This window comes from Salvelinus alpinus, chromosome 31 (assembly GCF_045679555.1).
Source record: "Salvelinus alpinus chromosome 31, SLU_Salpinus.1, whole genome shotgun sequence".
NCBI lineage: Eukaryota > Metazoa > Chordata > Actinopteri > Salmoniformes > Salmonidae > Salvelinus > Salvelinus alpinus.
In genome coordinates this window covers 36,531,974-36,550,681 of record NC_092116.1, presented here as the reverse complement: position 1 = coordinate 36,550,681, position 18,708 = coordinate 36,531,974, and the positions used below count along the sequence as shown (strand labels likewise).

Below are 18,708 nucleotides of genomic sequence, written 5' to 3'. Positions count from 1 at the left end.
GCTGACTGCTGTGGCTGCCTGGCTAGCTAGCTAGCTGACTGCTGTGGCTAGCTAGCTGGCTGCTGTGGCTGGCTGACTGCTGTGGCTGCCTGGCTAGCTAGCTAGCTGACTGCTGTGGCTAGCTAGCTGGCTGCTGTGGCTGGCTGACTGCTGTGGCTGCCTGGCTAGCTAGCTAGCTGACTGCTGTGGCTAGCTAGCTGGCTGCTGTGGCTGGCTGACTGCTGTGGCTGGCAAGCTAGCTTGCTAGCTGACTGCTGTGGCTAGCTGACTGCTGTGGCTGCCTGGCTAGCTTGCTAGCTGACTGCTGTGGCTAGCTGACTGCTGTGGCTGCCTGGCTAGCTAGCTAGCTGACTGCTGTGGCTGGCTAGCTAGCTGACTGCTGTGGCTAGCTAGCTGACTGCTGTGGCTAGCTAGCTGACTGCTGTGGCTAGCTAGCTGACTGCTGTGGCTAGCTAGCTGACTGCTGTGGCTGGCTACCTAGCTAGCTGACTGCTGTGGCTGGCTACCTAGCTAGCTGGCTGCTGTGGCTACCTAGCTAGCTGGCTGCTGTGGCCAAAAAAGACTCATTTTGCAAGTTGGATCATCTGATCCTTTTAGGCATTAAGTGTTCTCACACTATGATTTTAAACATTCAATTGGGAAACGTCCACGGTAGGCGTTGTTGCCACCTTAGCTCGCTACGTAACTTCTGAGTGAGAAGAAGCACGAGCACCACCACCAATCAGCCTACACAACTGCTCACACACACGCACACCTGTCGTTACTATGACAACTAGCGTAGCCATGTCATCCAATTTGGTCACTAGGTTCCCGAGTGGCGCAGTGGTCCACTACAGTCCCTGGTTCGAATCCAGCCTGTATCACATCCGGCCGTGATTAAGAGTCCCATAGGGCGGCGCACCGTTGACCCAGCGTGGTCCGGGTTTTGATTGGTATAGGCTGTCATTGTAATTAAGAATTTGTTCTGAACTGACTTGCCTAGTTAAATAAATTTAAAACTTGTAACTTGCTGTTTGGACAGTCAGTATTCCTGAAATGGATTTGATCATTAAGGCCTGCAGTGTGAACAAGGCTTTAGTATCAAATCATTTCAGAACATTTAACTAATATTTAACCTGTCCCCCCCGATCACTACATTCGGTCCTGACAGGTGTGTTCAGTGAGGTGACATGATTATACCAATCAATATAGAAATGTAATGTGTAGATAGAATTGACTTGATTATATATCATACATAATTATCATGTCTGTTCTACTCAATACATTTCTATCTTGATTGTGTTGTCTGTGTTGTTGTCGTGTTGCCATTCCACAGTCTTGTTCTAGAGGCGTGTTGGATGTCTGTTTCCTCCTCCGCTCGGTCCCTTGCCTCCTTTCCTCCTCCGCTCGGTCCCTTGCCTCCTTTCCTCCTCCGCTCGGTCCCTTGCCTCCTTTCCTCCTCCGCTCGGTCCCTTGCCTCCTTTCCTCCTCCGCTCGGTCCCTTGCCTCCTTTCCTCCTCCGCTCGGTCCCTTGCCTCCTTTCCTCCTCCGCTCGGTCCCTTGCCTCCTTTCCTCCCCCGCTCGGTCCCTTGCCTCCTTTCCTCCCCCGCTCGGTCCCTTGCCTCCTTTCCTCCTCCGCTCGGTCCCTTGCCTCCTTTCCTCCTCCGCTCGGTCCCTTGCCTCCTTTCCTCCCCAGCTCTGAGGCAACACAGGAGAGTGGCCTTTTTTGGGGGCGTGACCACTGTCACACAAACACACACATCTGTCTCTGTCTCTGTCTTCAGAATGTCCAGCAGTGTTATTGTAGGGAACTTCTCTGTATCCTCAGGGCGTAAGAATCTTGGAATGACTTGATGGAATTCTTACTGCCTGGAGTTCTATACACTCTCTCTTTTGTCTGTCTGTCTGTCTCTCGTCAGGTTGGAATTGTGTTGCTGGTAAGCTATATTCAGCAGTGCCCTTCTGTAGTTTTGTTTTTGGTTTCCTTGTGTACTCGGCTTCGTTGTGTTTACAGTCATCACGGTAGATTAGTGTGAATGGTGTTGGTTCCTCTGTGCCATTATCACCTTGGCCACTAGGGGGACCCAGATACCTGGTTAGTCCACAACACTGACTACACACTACCACCAGGGGGACCCAGATACCTGGTTAGTCCCCAACACTGACTACACACTACCACCAGGGGGACCCAGATACCTGGTTAGTCCCCAACACTGACTACACACTACCACCAGGGGACCCAGATACCTGGTTAGTCCCCAACACTGACTACACACTACCACCAGGGGACCCAGATACCTGGTTAGTCCCCAACACTGACTACACACTACCACCAGGGGACCCAGATACCTGGTTAGTCCCCAACACTGACTACACACTACCACCAGGGGGACCCAGATACCTGGTTAGTAGGTAGACTGTTAGGAGTGATGCTGAGACTGGTCGGTTGGTATCACGCAGGCTGAGCTCTATTCACCCTATTCCCTACATAGTGCACTATAGGCCCTGGTCAAAAGTAGTACACTACGTAAGGAATAGATCTGTGTTAAAGACCACGAATGGATGGAATGGCCGTTGGGCCGTGGGCGGGAGGAGTGACCCGGCGGGCCGTGGGAGGGAGGAGTGACCCGGCGGGCCGTGGGAGGGAGGAGTGACCCGGCGGGCCGTGGGAGGGAGGAGTGACCCGGCGGGCCGTGGGAGGGAGGAGTGACCCGGCGGGCCGTGGGAGGGAGGAGTGACCCGGCGGGCCGTGGGAGGGAGGAGTGACCCGGCGGGCCGTGGGAGGGAGGAGTGACCCGGCGGGCCGTGGGAGGGAGGAGTGACCCGGCGGGCCGTGGGATGGAGGAGTGACCCGGCGGGCCGTGGGAGGGAGGAGTGACCCGGCGGGCCGTGGGAGGGTGGAGTGACCCGGCGGGCCGTGGGAGGGAGGAGTGACCCGGCGGGCCGTGGGAGGGAGGAGTGACCCGGCGGGCCGTGGGAGGGAGGAGTGACCCGGCGGGCCGTGGGAGGGAGGAGTGACCCGGCGGGCCGTGGGAGGGAGGAGTGACCCGGCGGGCCGTGGGAGGGCGGAATGGCCGGTGGGGCGGGGGTAGGGAGCTTTTTGGACTACTAACCCTCTTTTAAACAGTGTGTTTGAGCTACAGACGTTGTTATGTCATTGGATATGTCTTCTGCATCCGTAAATACCAATCATTAGTCTGATTGGCTAACGGGGGCTGAGCTAGTGCTGAGTTTGAGACAAGGGTGGATCCCAGTCCTGTGAAATCCTTAGATTAGGTCCTAACGAAGTAATTTAATTTGGCTGATTTCCTTATAAGAACTGTAACTCAGTGAAATCGTAGAAATTATTGCATGTAGCGTTTTTGTTATTTTTGTTCAGTAAAATGTATAAAGACTTCCTCATTCCGTTAACCTGTGGAACAGGAGAGAAATACTGGTTTTCATATCAACTTTATTGTCCAGAAGTCGATGCACAATCCTAGTCATGTTCGCAGCCCATTCTAGTTGTTGCTATTGGATTCTCCCTCTTTCTCTTTCTACATATGGAACCTCTCTCAGGTGGCCCGGTCGGAACTGTGGGTTCCAGGGGCCCGGTCAGAACTGTGGGTTCCGGGGCCCGGTCAGAACTGTGGGTTCCGGGGCCCGGTCAGAACTGTGGGTTCCGGGGCCCGGTCAGAACTGTGGGTTCCGGGGCCCGGTCAGAACTGTGGGTTCCGGGGCCCGGTCAGAACTGTGGGTTCCGGGGGCCCGGTTAGAACTGTGGGTTCCGGGGCCCAGTCGGAACTGTGGGTTCCGGGGCCCGGTCAGAACTGTGGGTTCCGGGGCCCGGTCAGAACTGTGGGTTCCGGGGAAAAGCATTTTGGTAAATGTTTGAAAATTAGGTTTTATTAGCTGCTTCAGCAGGATGATTGTTACATGTTTCTATTATTAAGCTCTGAAAGGAAAATACCCGGTCCTTGTATGTTTAGATGTTCTGTTGATCACGTCATTTTACCGTTTTGAATTTATTTTATAGTTTGACTGGTTAATGAGGGTAGCTTAGTCGACAGCAAAATTGACTGGAACTTGCATCCCTAACTTAATCAATCAAATGTATTTATAAAGCCCTTCTTACATCAGCTGATATCTCAAAGTGCTGTACAGAAACCCAGCCTAAAACCCCAAACAGCAAGCAATGCAGGTGTAGAAGCACGGTGGCTAGGAAAAACTCCCTAGAAAGGCAGGAACCTAGGAAGAAACCTAGAGAGGAACCAGGCTATGAGGGGTGGCCAGTCCTCTTCTGGCTGTGCCGGGTGGAGATTATAACAGAACATGGCCAAGATGTTCATAGATGACCAGCAGGGTCAGATAATAATAATCACAGTGGTTGTAGAGGGTGCAACAGCTCAGTTGGTTTTTCATAGCCGATCATTTAGAGGTCAAGACGGCAGGTGCTGTAGAGCGAGAGGGAGAGGGATTAAGTTCAACACCAGATAAAACAGGAGAATTACACCAGATAAGACAGGAGAATTACACCGGATAAGACAGGAGAATTACACCGGATAAGACAGGAGAATTACACCGGATAAGACAGGAGAATTACACCAGATAAGACAGGAGAATTACACCAGATAAGACAGGAGAATTACACCAGATAAGACAGGAGAATTACACAGGATAAGACAGACTGACCCTAGCCCCCCGGGCATATAGAGTATAGCAGCATAGATACTGGAGGCTGAGACACTGTGGCCCCGTCCGATGAACGATACCCTCGGACAGGGCCGAACGGGCAGGATATAAAAAGCACATCTCCCCCACACTGAGACCAGGCTGAGTATAGTCCCCACACCACTAGAGGGATATCAACAGACCACTAACTTACTACCCTGAGACAAGGCTGAGTATAGACCCCACACCACTAGAGGGATATCAACAGACCACTAACTTACTACCCTGAGACAAGGCTGAGTATAGACCCCACACCACTAGAGGGATATCAACAGACCACTAACTTACTACCCTGAGACAAGGCTGAGTATAGACCCCACACCACTAGAGGGATATCAACAGACCACTAACTTACTACCCTGAGACAAGGCTGAGTATAGTCCCCACACCACTAGAGGGATATCAACAGACCACTAACTTACTACCCGGAGACAAGGCTGAGAATAGACCCCACACCACTAGAGGGATATCAACAGACCACCAACTTACTACCCTGAGACAAGGCTGAGTATAGTCCCCACACCACTAGAGGGATATCAACAGACCACCAACTTACTACCCGGAGACAAGGCTGAGTATAGACCCCACACCACTAGAGGGATATCAACAGACCACCAACTTACTACCCTGAGACAAGGCTGAGTATAGTCCCCACACCACTAGAGGGATATCAACAGACCACTAACTTACTACCCTGAGACAAGGCTGAGTATAGACCCCACACCACTAGAGGGATATCAACAGACCACTAACTTACTACCCTGAGACAAGGCTGAGTATAGTCCCCACACCACTAGAGGGATATCAACAGACCACTAACTTACTACCCTGAGACAAGGCTGAGTATAGACCCCACACCACTAGAGGGATATCAACAGACCACCAACTTACTACCCTGAGACAAGGCTGAGTATAGTCCCCACACCACTAGAGGGATATCAACAGACCACCAACTTACTACCCTGAGACAAGGCTGAGTATAGTCCCCACACCACTAGAGGGATATCAACAGACCACTAACTTACTACCCTGAGACAAGGCTGAGTATAGTCCCCACACCACTAGAGGGATATCAACAGACCACTAACTTACTACCCTGAGACAAGGCTGAGTATAGACCACCAAGATCTCAATCGCACGAGGGCGCAGAACCAGACAGGAAGATCACGTCAGTGACTCAACCCACTCAAGTTGAGTATAGCGAAAAAGGGCCTGGCAGATAAGCCGGGTCCGAGACAGAGAATCCCAGTGGAGAAGGGAGCCGGCCAACCCGAGACAGCTCGGGGTGGTTTGTCACTCATGTGCCATTCGCCTTCACACCTTCGGGCCAGACGACACTCAATCATAGGACCTACAGTAGAGACTCTTCAGTACAGACTTAACGGTCGAGACCGAGTCTGCGTTTCTCACACGGGTAGGCAGACCATTCCATAAAAATGGAGCTCTATAGGAGAAAGCCCTGCCTCCAGCTGTTTGCTTAGAAATTCTAGGGACAGTAAGGAGGCCTGCGTCTTGTGACCGTAGCGTACGTGTCGGTATGTACGGCAGGACCAAATCAGAGAGAGGTAGGAGCAAGCCCATGTAATGTATTGTAGGTTAGCCGTAAAACCTTGAAATCAGTCCTAGCATAACAGGGAGCCAGTGTAGAGAAGCTAGCACTGGAGTAATGTGAGACATTTCTTTGTCAAGATTTTAGCAGTCATATTCTCTTGGCGGGATGTGCGTGGGATATGGTGAGGAGAGACCTCATTTAGAGCTGGGGGGATATGGTTACTAGGGTAACCAGGAGGAGAGGCCTCATTTAGAGCTGGGGGGGATATGGTTACTAGGGTAACCAGGAGGAGAGACCTCATCTAGAGCTGGGGGGGATATGGTTACTAGGGTAACCAGGAGGAGAGACCTCATTTAGAGCTGGGGGGATATGGTTACTAGGGTAACCAGGAGGAGAGGCCTCATTTAGAGCTGGGGGGGATATGGTTACTAGGGTAACCAGGAGGAGATGCCTCATTTAGAGCTGGGGGGGATATGGTTACTAGGGTAACCAGGAGGAGAGACCTCATCTAGAGCTGGGGGGATATGGTTACTAGGGTAACCAGGAGGAGAGACCTCATCTAGAGCTGGGGGGATATGGTTACTAGGGTAACCAGGAGGAGAGACCTCATTTAGAGCTGGGGGGGATATGGTTACTAGGGTTACCAGGAGGAGAAACCTCATTTAGAGCTGGGGGGATATGGTTACTAGGGTAACCAGGAGGAGAGGCCTCATTTAGAGCTGGGGGGGATATGGTTACTAGGGTAACCAGGAGGAGAGACCTCATTTAGAGCTGGGGGGATATGGTTACTAGGGTAACCAGGAGGAGAGACCTCATTTAGAGCTGGGGGGGATATGGTTACTAGGGTAACCAGGAGGAGAGACCTCATTTAGAGCTGGGGGGGATATGGTTACTAGGGTAACCAGGAGGAGAGGCCTCATTTAGAGCTGGGGGGATATGGTTACTAGGGTAACCAGGAGGAGAGACCTCATTTAGAGCTGGGGGGATATGGTTACTAGGGTAACCAGGAGGAGAGACCTCATTTAGAGCTGGGGGGGATATGGTTACTAGGGTAACCAGGGGGAGAGGCCTCATTTAGAGCTGGGGGGGATATGGTTACTAGGGTAACCAGGAGGAGAGACCTCATCTAGAGCTGGGGGGGATATGGTTACTAGGGTAACCAGGAGGAGAGACCTCATCTAGAGCTGGGGGGATATGGTTACTAGGGTAACCAGGAGGAGAGACCTCATCTAGAGCTGGGGGGATATGGTTACTAGGGTAACCAGGAGGAGAGACCTCATCTAGAGCTGGGGGGATATGGTTACTAGGGTAACCAGGAGGAGAGACCTCATTTAGAGCTGGGGGGATATGGTTACTAGGGTAACCAGGAGGAGAGACCTCATCTAGAGCTGGGGGGATATGGTTACTAGGGTAACCAGGAGGAGAGACCTCATCTAGAGCTGGGGGGATATGGTTACTAGGGTAACCAGGAGGAGAGACCTCATTTAGAGCTGGGGGGATATGGTTACTAGGGTAACCAGGAGGAGAGGCCTCATTTAGAGCTGGGGGGGATATGGTTACTAGGGTAACCAGGAGGAGAGGCCTCATTTAGAGCTGGGGGGATATGGTTACTAGGGTAACCAGGAGGAGAGGCCTCATTTAGAGCTGGGGTAACCAGGAGAGTTACTAGGGTAACCAGGAGAGTTACTAGGGTAACCAGGAGAGGCCTCATTTAACACAGTAAATTCATCAGGCTTGAGCCATGTTTCAGTCAGGCCAATCACATCACGGTTATAATTAGTGATTAGTTCATTGTCACTTCCAAGGCAGTCAGTCAATATCTTTCAGTAATGACAAGAATGGAGGTCTTTATTCCAGTGAGATTACTAAGGCATCCACCGCCATGTTTAGTTTTGCCCGACCTAGCTCGAGGCACAGACACGGTCTCAATGGGGGATAGCTGAGCTGACTACACTGACTGTGCTAGTGGCACAGTGACTCCACTATCCTAGTGGTTAGAGCGTTGGGACAGTAACCAGAAGGTTGCTAGATCGAATCCCCTGAGCTGACAAGGTAAAAATCTGTCGTTCTGCCCCTTTAACAAGGCAGTTAACCCACGGTTCCCCAGGCGCCGAAGTTGTGGTTGTCGATTATGGCGGCCCCTCGCACCTCTCTGATTCAGAGCGGTTGGGTTAAATGCGGAGGACACATAAAAGGTTGAATACATTGTTGGACAACTGACTAGGTTTCCCCTTTTCCTTTCCACTAAGCTGGCAGACTGGCTAACATCTCATTGAGGGGCGAGATGAGCGAGAGGGGCTATAGAGGAGCTATAGAGGGGCGAGAGGGGCTAGAACAAGACAGGGTTCTATCTCCATCTAGGATGGAGTCCATCACTCCTCAGCGGGCCAGTTATCTTCAAAAAACAGTTTTTCTACCAGCGATTGAGTTGAGTCATCACTCCCCCTAACTCGGAGGGGCCAGAGACCTTTACTCAATACACTTTCTAGCCAAATGACATGCTGATGTTATGTTGCTTGCTGACCCGGTTCATCCCAACATCGTTGGTGCCGACGTGGGTAACGATATCCCCGTACTCTCTACACTCGCCAGTTCAGATTAGCCTTAACGTCGGTAGCCCTGCCCGCTGGTAAACAGTGTATGATCGTTGGATGATTCGTTTTAAGTCTAATATTACGGGTAATGGAGTCGCCAATGACTAGGGTTTTCAATTTGTCAGAGCTAATAGTGAGAGGCTTTGGTGGCTCAGACCCCGTAACGGGTGGAGGAGAGACCAGAGAAGGCTCGGCCTCTGACCCCGTAACGGGTGGAGGAGAGACCAGAGAAGGCTCGGCCTCTGACCCCGTAACGGGTGGAGGAGAGACCAGAGAAGGCTCGAACCCCGTAACGGGTGGAGGAGAGACCAGAGAAGGCTCGAACCCCGTAACGGGTGGAGGAGAGACCAGAGAAGGCTCGGCCTCTGACCCCGTAACGGGTGGAGGAGAGACCAGAGAAGGCTCGAACCCCGTAACGGGTGGAGGAGAGACCAGAGAAGGCTCGGCCTCTGACCCCGTAACGGGTGGAGGAGAGACCAGAGAAGGCTCGGACCCCGTAACGGGTGGAGGAGAGACCAGAGAAGGCTCGGACCCCGTAACGGGTGGAGGAGAGACCAGAGAAGGCTCAGACCCCGTAACGGGTGGAGGAGAGACCAGAGAAGGCTCGAACCCCGTAACGGGTGGAGGAAAGACCAGAGAAGGCTCGGCCTCTGACCCCGTAACGGGTGGAGGAGAGACCAGAGAAGGCTCGGACCCCGTAACGGGTGGAGGAGAGACCAGAGAAGGCTCTGACCCCGTAACGGGTGGAGGAGAGACCAGAGAAGGCTCAGACCCCGTAACGGGTGGAGGAGAGACCAGAGAAGGCTCGAACCCCGTAACGGGTGGAGGAGAGACCAGAGAAGGCTCGAACCCCGTAACGGGTGGAGGAGAGACCAGAGAAGGCTGACTCGTCTTGTTCCTTAGCGGGGCAAACCGGTTTAAAGTTTCTATCGGCTGAGTGAGAGACAACCGGTTGAGCATGCTGACAGCATTTGTTTCCTGAGGCCACTCTCTCGCTCTCTCACTCACTCTCTCACACACACACACACAATCCCTCTCTCATGCACACACCCACACGTGAGCATACACACTAATTCTGTCTCACTCACACTCAGGGTTTCCGTCAGGAAAATGTGGCTGTGGACATTTGACCTGCGCCATTTTAATTTATCAGACATTTGAGAAATGTACCATATGCATTTGGTGTGTAACCTGATTAGGGCGTCCAACCACAGTCCTCAGAATGGCAGGGCGTCCAACCACAGTCCTCAGAATGGCAGGGCGTCCAACCACAGTCCTCAGAATGGCAGGGCGTCCAACCACAGTCCTCAGAATGGCAGGGCGTCCAACCACAGTCCTCAGAATGGCAGGGCGTCCAACCACAGTCCTCAGAATGGCAGGGCGTCCAACCACAGTCCTCAGAATGGCAGGGCGTCCAACCACAGTCCTCAGAATGGCAGGGCGTCCAACCACAGTCCTCAGAATGGCAGGGCGTCCAACCACAGTCCTCAGAATGGCAGGGCGTCCAACCACAGTCCTCAGAATGGCAGGGCGTCCAACCACAGTCCTCAGAATGGCAGGGCGTCCAACCACAGTCCTCAGAATGGCAGGGCGTCCAACCACAGTCCTCAGAATGGCAGGGCATCCAACCACAGTCAAATGACATTTAGAATATGGTAATTGATATTAACTGAACATGTGATGATGGTTCTCCTGACTGAATTCTGATGGACACTGTGAAGAGGTTAGAGTAACTGTTCACATTGACTTCCCCTCAGCCAACAAGACCAGTAACGAACAGCAGAATCGCTAGCCAACAAGACTAGTAACGAACAGCAGAATCGCTAGCCAACAAGACCAGTAACGAACAGCAGAATCGCTAGCCAACAAGACCAGAAACGAACAGCAGAATCGCTAGCCAACAAGACCAGTAACGAACAGCAGAATCGCTAGCCAACAAGACGAGTAACGAACAGCAGAATCACTAGCCAACAAGACGAGTAACGAACAGCAGAATCACTAGCCAACAAGACTAGTAACGAACAGCAGAATCGCTAGCCAACAAGACGAGTAACGAACAGCAGAATCACTAGCCAACAAGACCAGTAACGAACAGCAGAATCGCTAGCCAACAAGACGAGTAACGAACAGAATCACTAGCCAACATGTCAATCTACTATCCCACGATCCCACCATTCTTTTTTTATCGGCTAAAAGCCGGCTATTACCGGCTGACGGAAACCCTGAGACGCCCACACACACCCTGTGTAGCGTGGCGATGGGCGGTGGCTAACTGGGGTCACATGCCGGTGCCTTGCAGCATTCCTGTCTGTTAGTTAGGCTACCTATATAGCTGTGCCAGCACACACACACGAGCCTGGACAGAATTCCCAGGTTAGCCAGCATTCCCAACAATCTGTACTATTCCCTGGATTAGAGTGACTATCCCATTGAGGTGAAGCTGTGGTTACAGGTAAACTCACAGCTGAGAAGACTAGCGTACTCAAAACGTTAGTCTGGTGAGGAGTAGAGCACCAACGCGTGTTGGAATAAATAAAGTAGTCTGGTTAAATCATTTACCCTCCAGAAGTGAGTCTCAATGTATCGTTGTTTGGAACCATTGGTGTGAAAGACACGCAATGAATGACTGTCTGTTCTCTCTGAGGTGAGAGGCTCTCGCTCTCTCTCGCGTGGTGGTGGGCCGGTCTTGTCGTCCCGTCAGCGTGGTGGGCCGGTCTTGTCGTCCCGTCAGGGTGGTGGGCAGGTCTTGTCGTCCCGTCAGGGTGGTGGGCCGGTCTTGTCGTCCCGTCAGGGTGGTGGGCGGTCTTGTCGTCCCGTCAGGGTGGTGGCCGGTCTTGTCGTCCCGTCAGGGTGGTGGGCCGGTCTTGTCGTCCCGTCAGGGTGGTGGGCCGGTCTTGTCGTCCCGTCAGGGTGGTGTGCCGGTCTTGTCGTCCCGTCAGGGTGGTGGGCCGGTCTTGTCGTCCCGTCAGGGTGGTGGGCCGGTCTTGTCGTCCCGTCAGGGTGGTGGGCCGGTCTTGTCGTCCCGTCATGTTGTTGGCCTGGTCTTGTCGTCCCGTCAGGGTGGTGGGCCGGTCTTGTCGTCCCGTCAGGGTGGTGGGCCGGTCTTGTCGTCCCGTCAGGGTGGTGGGCCGGTCTTGTCGTCCTGTCTCTGTCAGGGTGATGGGCCCGGTAGTGTCGTCCTGTCTCTGTCAGGGTGATGGGCCAGGTAGTGTCGTCCTGTCTCTGTCAGGGTGGTGGGCCGGTCTTGTCGTCCCGTCAGGGTGGTGGGCCGGTCTTGTCGTCCCGTCAGGGTGGTGGGCCGGTCTTGTCGTCCCGTCAGGGTGGTGGGCCGGTCTTGTCGTCCCGTCAGGGTGGTGGGCCGGTCTTGTCGTCCCGTCAGGGTGGTGGGCCGGTCTTGTCGTCCCGTCAGGGTGGTGGGCCGGTCTTGTCGTCCCGTCAGGGTGGTGGGCCGGTCTTGTCGTCCCGTCAGGGTGGTGGGCCGGTCTTGTCGTCCCGTCAGGGTGGTGGGCCGGTCTTGTCGTCCCGTCAGGGTGGTGGGCCGGTCTTGTCGTCCCGTCAGGGTGGTGGGCCGGTCTTGTCGTCCCGTCAGGGTGGTGGGCCGGTCTTGTCGTCCTGTCTCTGTCAGGGTGATGGGCCCGGTAGTGTCGTCCTGTCTCCGTCAGGGTGATGGCCAGGTAGTGTCGTCCTGTATCTGTTAGGGTAATGGGCCGGTCTTGTCGTCCCGTCAGGGTGGTGGGCCGGTCTTGTCGTCCCGTCAGGGTGGTGGGCCGGTCTTGTCGTCCTGTCTCTGTCAGGGTGATGGGCCCGGTAGTGTCGTCCTGTCTCTGTCAGGGTGATGGGCCAGGTAGTGTCGTCCTGTCTCTGTCAGGGTGGTGGGCCGGTCTTGTCGTCCCGTCAGGGTGGTGGGCCGGTCTTGTCGTCCCGTCAGGGTGGTGGGCCGGTCTTGTCGTCCCGTCAGGGTGGTGGGCCGGTCTTGTCGTCCCGTCAGGGTGGTGGGCCGGTCTTGTCGTCCTGTCTCTGTCAGGGTGATGGGCCCGGTAGTGTCGTCCTGTCTCTGTCAGGGTGGTGGGCTGGTCTTGTCGTCCCGTCAGGGTGGTGGGCCGGTAGAATTAGTCCGGCCTACAGAACAGTCCAGGCGGTTGACTCTCTCTATATCCCTGTAGGTTTAGTGATGGACTATGTATTACACAGCATACAGACGTATTAGTCTGGTTCTCTGGAGGGGTTGGGGGCTGAGGAGGAAATGGGGGAACAGGTGTTGTCTGCCTAGACATGACTGATCACACAGAGGTTGTTTAACGGGGAACAGAGAAAGTAGAGGGGGACAGCAGGAGGTCAGAACTTTAGTGGCCGTAACGTGACACTAGAAGAATGCTATAAACTATACCCCCCCCCCCCTCTTTCTCCCGTGCTCCCCCCCCTCTTTCTCCCGTGCCCCCCCCCCCCTCTTTCTCCCGTGCTCCCCCCCCCCCCCTCTTTCTCCCGTGCTCCCCCCCCTCTTTCTCCCGTGCCCCCCCCCCTCTTTCTCCCGTGCTCCCCCCCCTCTTTCTCCCGTGCTCCCCCCTCTCTCTTTCTCCCGTGCTCCCCCCTCTCTCTTTCTCCCGTGCTCCCCCCTCTCTCTTTCTCCCGTGCTCCCCCCCTCTCTCTCTTTCTCCCGTGCTCCCCCCCCCTCTTTCTCCCGTGCCCCCCCCCCCTCTTTCTCCCGTGCTCCCCCCTCTCTCTTTCTCCCGTTCTCCCCTCTCTCTCTTTCTCCCGTGCTCTCCCCCCTCTCTCTCTTTCTCCCGTGCTCTCCCCCCCTCTCTCTTTCTCCCGTGCTCCCCCCCCTCTCTTTCTCCCGTGCTCTCCCCCCCTCTCTCTCTTTCTCCCGTGCTCTCCCCCCCTCTCTCTCTTTCTCCCGTGCTCTCCCCCTCTCTCTCTCTTTCTCCCGTGCTCTCCCCCCTCTCTCTCTTTCTCCCGTGCTCCCCCCCTCTCTCTTTCTCCCGTGCTCTCCCCCCCTCTCTCTCTTTCTCCCGTGCTCTCCCCCCCCCTCTCTCTTTCTCCCGTGCTCTCCCCCCCTCTCTCTCTTTCTCCCGTGCCCCCCCCCTCTCTTTCTCCCGTGCTCTCCCCCCCTCTCTCTCTTTCTCCCGTGCTCTCCCCCCCTCTCTCTTTCTCCCGTGCTCTCCCCCCTCTCTCTCTTTCTCCCGTGCTCTCCCCCCCTCTCTCTCTTTCTCCCGTGCTCTCCCCCCCTCTCTCTCTTTCTCCCGTGCTCTCCCCCCCTCTCTCTCTTTCTCCCGTGCTCTCCCCCCTCTCTCTCTTTCTCCCGTGCTCTCCCCCCCTCTCTCTCTTTCTCCCGTGCTCTCCCCCCCTCTCTCTCTTTCTCCCGTGCTCTCCCCCCCTCTCTCTCTTTCTCCCGTGCTCTCCCCCCCTCTCTCTCTTTCTCCCGTGCTCTCCCCCCCTCTCTCTCTTTCTCCCGTGCTCTCCCCCCCTCTCTCTCTCCCGTGCTCTCCCCCCCTCTCTCTCTTTCTCCCGTGCTCTCCCCCCCTCTCTCTCTTTCTCCCGTGCTCTCCCCCCCTCTCTCTCTTTCTCCCGTGCTCTCCCCACCCTCTCTCTCTTTCTCCCGTGCTCTCCCCCCCTCTCTCTTTCTCCCGTGCTCTCCCCCCCTCTCTCTTTCTCCCGTGCTCTCCCCCCCTCTCTCTCTTTCTCCCGTGCTCTCCCCCCCTCTCTCTCTTTCTCCCGTGCTCTCCCCCCCTCTCTCTCTTTCTCCCGTGCTCTCCCCCCTCTCTCTCTTTCTCCCGTGCTCTCCCCCCTCTCTCTCTTTCTCCCGTGCTCTCCCCCCTCTCTCTCTTTCTCCCGTGCTCTCCCCCCCTCTCTCTCTTTCTCCCGTGCTCTCCCCCCCTCTCTCTCTTTCTCCCGTGCTCTCCCCCCCTCTCTCTCTTTCTCCCGTGCTCTCCCCCCCTCTCTCTCTTTCTCCCGTGCTCTCCCCCCCTCTCTCTCTTTCTCCCGTGCTCTCCCCCCCTCTCTCTCTTTCTCCCGTGCTCTCCCCCCCTCTCTCTCTTTCTCCCGTGCTCTCCCCCCCTCTCTCTCTTTCTCCCGTGCTCTCCCCCCCTCTCTCTCTTTCTCCCGTGCTCTCCCCCCCTCTCTTTCTCCCGTGCTCTCCCCCCCTCTCTCTTCTCTCCCGTGCTCTCCCCCCCTCTCTCTTCTCTCCCGTGCTCTCCCCCCCTCTCTCTCTTTCTCCCGTGCTCTCCCCCCCTCTCTCTTTCTCCCGTGCTCTCCCCCCCTCTCTCTCTTTCTCCCGTGCTCTCCCCCCCTCTCTCTCTTTCTCCCGTGCTCTCCCCCCCTCTCTCTCTTTCTCCCGTGATCTCCCCCCCTCTCTCTCTTTCTCCCGTGATCTCCCCCCTTGAATCCTTTACTCTCTGGACCCTGTTAATGACAGTTAACGTGGAGGTTAACGACACTGGTCTCTCTCTGTCTCCCCCTCCTCTGTCTTTCTCTGTCTATCTCTCTGTCTCTTTCTCTGTCTATCTCTCTGTCTCTTTCTCTGTCTATCTCTCTGTCTCTTTCTCTGTCTATCTCTCTGTCTCTTTCTCTGTCTATCTCTCTGTCTCTTTCTCTGTCTATCTCTCTGTCTCTTTCTCTGTCTATCTCTCGGTCTCTTTCTCTGTCTATCTCTCGGTCTCTTTCTCTGTCTCTTTCTGTGTCTCTGTCTCTCTGTCTGTCTCTCTGTCTCTCTGTCTGTCTGTCTCTGTCTCTGTCTGTCTGTCTCTGTCTGTCTGTCTGTCTCTGTCTGTCTCTGTCTGTCTGTCTCTCTGTCTGTCTGTCTCTCTCTCTCTCCTCTGTTTCCTCCTGCATGCGTGTCAGAGTCAGGAGAATGTAACGAACAACCCCTGTTAATGATTAAACTGGTTCAGAGTCAGGAGAACGTAACGAACAACCTCTGTTCATGATTCAACTGGTTCAGAGTCAGGAGAACGTAACGAACAACCTCTGTTAATGATTCAACTGGTTCAGAGTCAGGAGAACGTAACGAACAACCTCTGTTAATGATTCAACTGGTTCAGAGTCAGGAGAACGTAACGAACAACTTCTGTTAATGATTCAACTGGTTCACAAAGAGTCAGGTGCGATTCAGAACTGAGTCAGGTGAAGAATATTAGCGTTCTGAGCTTTTTATCAACGCTGGGTCAATATTTACATGTTGACCCGTAATTGACTCTTTTTGTTTTTGTGTTCAGTTAGAGGTCCGGACCTCTGTGTCGTCGTATGTAGGAACGGACATCAACCAGGGCACCAACTACACAGGGATGAGGAATACTTTTAAAACGGGGATGAGGAATACATTTAAAACGGGGATGAGGAATACATTTAAAACGGGGATGAGGAATACGTTTAAAACGGGGATGAGGAATACGTTTAAAACGGGGATGAGGAATACATTTAATACGGGGATGAGGAATACGTTTCAAACGGGGATGAGGAATACGTTTAATACGGGGATGAGGAATACGTTTCAAACGGGGATGAGGAATACGTTTAAATACGGGGATGAGGAATACGTTTAAAACGGGGATGAGGAATACGTTTGAAACGGGGATGAGGAAGACGTTTGAAACGGGGATGAGGAATACGTTTGAAACGGGGATGAGGAATACGCAAGTAAAAGAGGGCGTTGGTTCAGGCAAGGTCTAATAGGTCTTGTTTCAGTAGTATAGGTTGTCTCTCCCTCTCCTGTCTCCCTCGTTATTCTGCTTTATATCGGTCCGTTCCCCAACTTCCCGGGAGATGCCCCTCTCTAGACTGCTGCAGCATCACCCCCCCCCCCCCCCCCCCCCACCGGATCATGGAGAAAGGGCCTGGTTATCAAGCTTGCTCGCTCTCGCTTGGAAAACATAGTGACTGAGTGTCCAAAACATTAAGAACACCTGCTCTTTCCATTTACAGACTGACCAGGTGAATCCAGGTGAAAGCTATGGTCCCTTATTGATGTCACCTGTTAAACCCACTTCAATCAGTGTAGATGAAGGTGGAGGAGACGGGGTTAAAGAAGGATTTTTAAGCTTTGAGACATGGATTGTGTATGTGTGTGCCATTCAGAAGGTGAACGGGCAAGACAACAATATTTAAGTGCCTTTGAACGGGGTATGGTGTTAGGTGCCAGACACACCGGTTTGTGTCAAGAACTACAACGCTGCTGGGGTTTTCATGCTCAACAGTTTCCCGTGTGTATCAAGAATGGTCCACCACCCAATGGACATCCAGCCAGCTTACAGTCAACATGGGCCAGCATCCCTGTGTACTGCTTGTAGAGTCCATGCCCTGACCATTTTTAGGCTGTTTTGAGGGGGTGGGGGGTGTAAATCAATATTTGAAGTGTTGTTTTGATGTTTAGTACACTCGGTGTGTGTTTACATTGATAAAGCAAGTGAAATTATTTCACTTTTTTAATTTTTTATCATCAATCATTAATGAACAGTAAATATTACACACACTAAAGTATCAAAAGAATAGAGACATTTCAAATGTTATATTATGGCTATGTACGGTGTTTTTTGTATAGTTGAAGTACAGAATGGCGTGTAGTAAATCAACAGATAAATATGGGTTATATTTAGGCTACAGTGGTGTTTTTGTGTTGGGTTGTCCACGCCGTGGTAATAGATACAGGGAGTTGATCAACATTGGATTCTGTTTCCAAGTGTTTGTGGGTCTGTGTTATCTGAAGGAAATATCTTTTAATACGGTTATGCGGTGTGTCTCTCCCCCCTCTTCTCCGCTGCGTCACCCCGCCGTTCTCTCGGCATTCCTCTCGTGCAGCCTGACTGCTGTGTCACCCGGTAGGTTTGGCAGTCCGTATTTGAGCTGCCTCGCCTCTCTCTCTCTCTCTCTCTGCACTTTCTCTCTGCGCTTATATGGCTAGCTAGGTAACTAGCTGGGTCAATGCAGTTTAAATCTAACTCTGCTTCTAGTTTTATTAGTCGTATGTACGGGGATACGCATGGTTATACATCGTCCAGTGGAAGTGGTTACTTGCGGTTTCCTTCTCCACAATGCAACAACAATAAGAATTAGTAGTTAATAAGCGTTGCATTGGGGAGAGAAAATAGGCTTGTCGGAGCATGTCCGTAGCGACAGGCAACGTTACGGTTGTTTCAAACTGAGGGAGAAGTGGCAGGAGAGGGAGGAAGGATTTTGCCTTCGGACCAGAGGAATACTACCCATCTAAACCGAGCTGTGGACTTGTGCTACCTTGAAGGAGATCAGAGGGCGTTATAACGCAGGAATAACATCACCATGGGTTTCTACGGCACGTTGAAGCTCATATTCTATAAAGTGAGTGGCTGGGGGTCATTTATTTTATTTTTTTTAAACACATTTTGATACGTTGGCATTTACGTATAGTTTACACTCTCCGGGCTAAAGTCTGTGTGGTCATACTGTATAACTGTGTTATATAGCCGGGTGGTGGTCTGGTTGTATAGCTATACTAGGACTTTTCTCTCTGGTGTGGAGAGATGGACCACTGCGGGAATAGAACTGGAGTGACAGTACGTGACGAGCCTGTTCGTTCGCTCTTTCTCTCTCCCTCAAAGTAGCATTGATCATAAACACACTCTGAAATGTAGGTAACCGAATATAGGCTAACTGAAGCTAAATGTATATCCTTGCTATTCAGACATATATTTGTCAGTTGTGCTCTGGGCTGCGGTGTGTGTGTAGTCTGCGGCTGTAGGGGGAAGGTGTTGGCTAGCCGAGTCGATGAATGAATGAATGTGTGGCGGGGGTTGGGAGAAACTGGTTGATAAGGTACAGACGGCTAGTGTAGGTCGGTGTGTTGACCTGACAGAGCCAATGTTTGTTCGTGGTTGATTAGGTAAAATCCATTTGAAAGTAGTATTA

The 18,708-nt window shown here is 53.1% G+C and overlaps 1 protein-coding gene across 4 annotated transcripts in view; it reads left to right on the top strand.

Moving 5' to 3' along the window:
• Positions 1-18,708, top strand: part of LOC139561219 (F-box/WD repeat-containing protein 7-like) — a 57,870-nt gene that overhangs the window by 7,964 nt on the left and 31,198 nt on the right. The window contains exon 1 of one of the 4 annotated variants that reach the window (XM_071378181.1): positions 17,293-18,141. The exons of the other annotated variants lie outside the window; for them this stretch is intronic. Coding sequence (XP_071234282.1) covers positions 18,103-18,141 — 39 coding nt within the window. The 5' untranslated portion in view covers positions 17,293-18,102. Of the gene's footprint in view, positions 1-17,292; positions 18,142-18,708 lie in introns of those variants that run through there. 4 annotated transcript variants of the gene reach the window in all.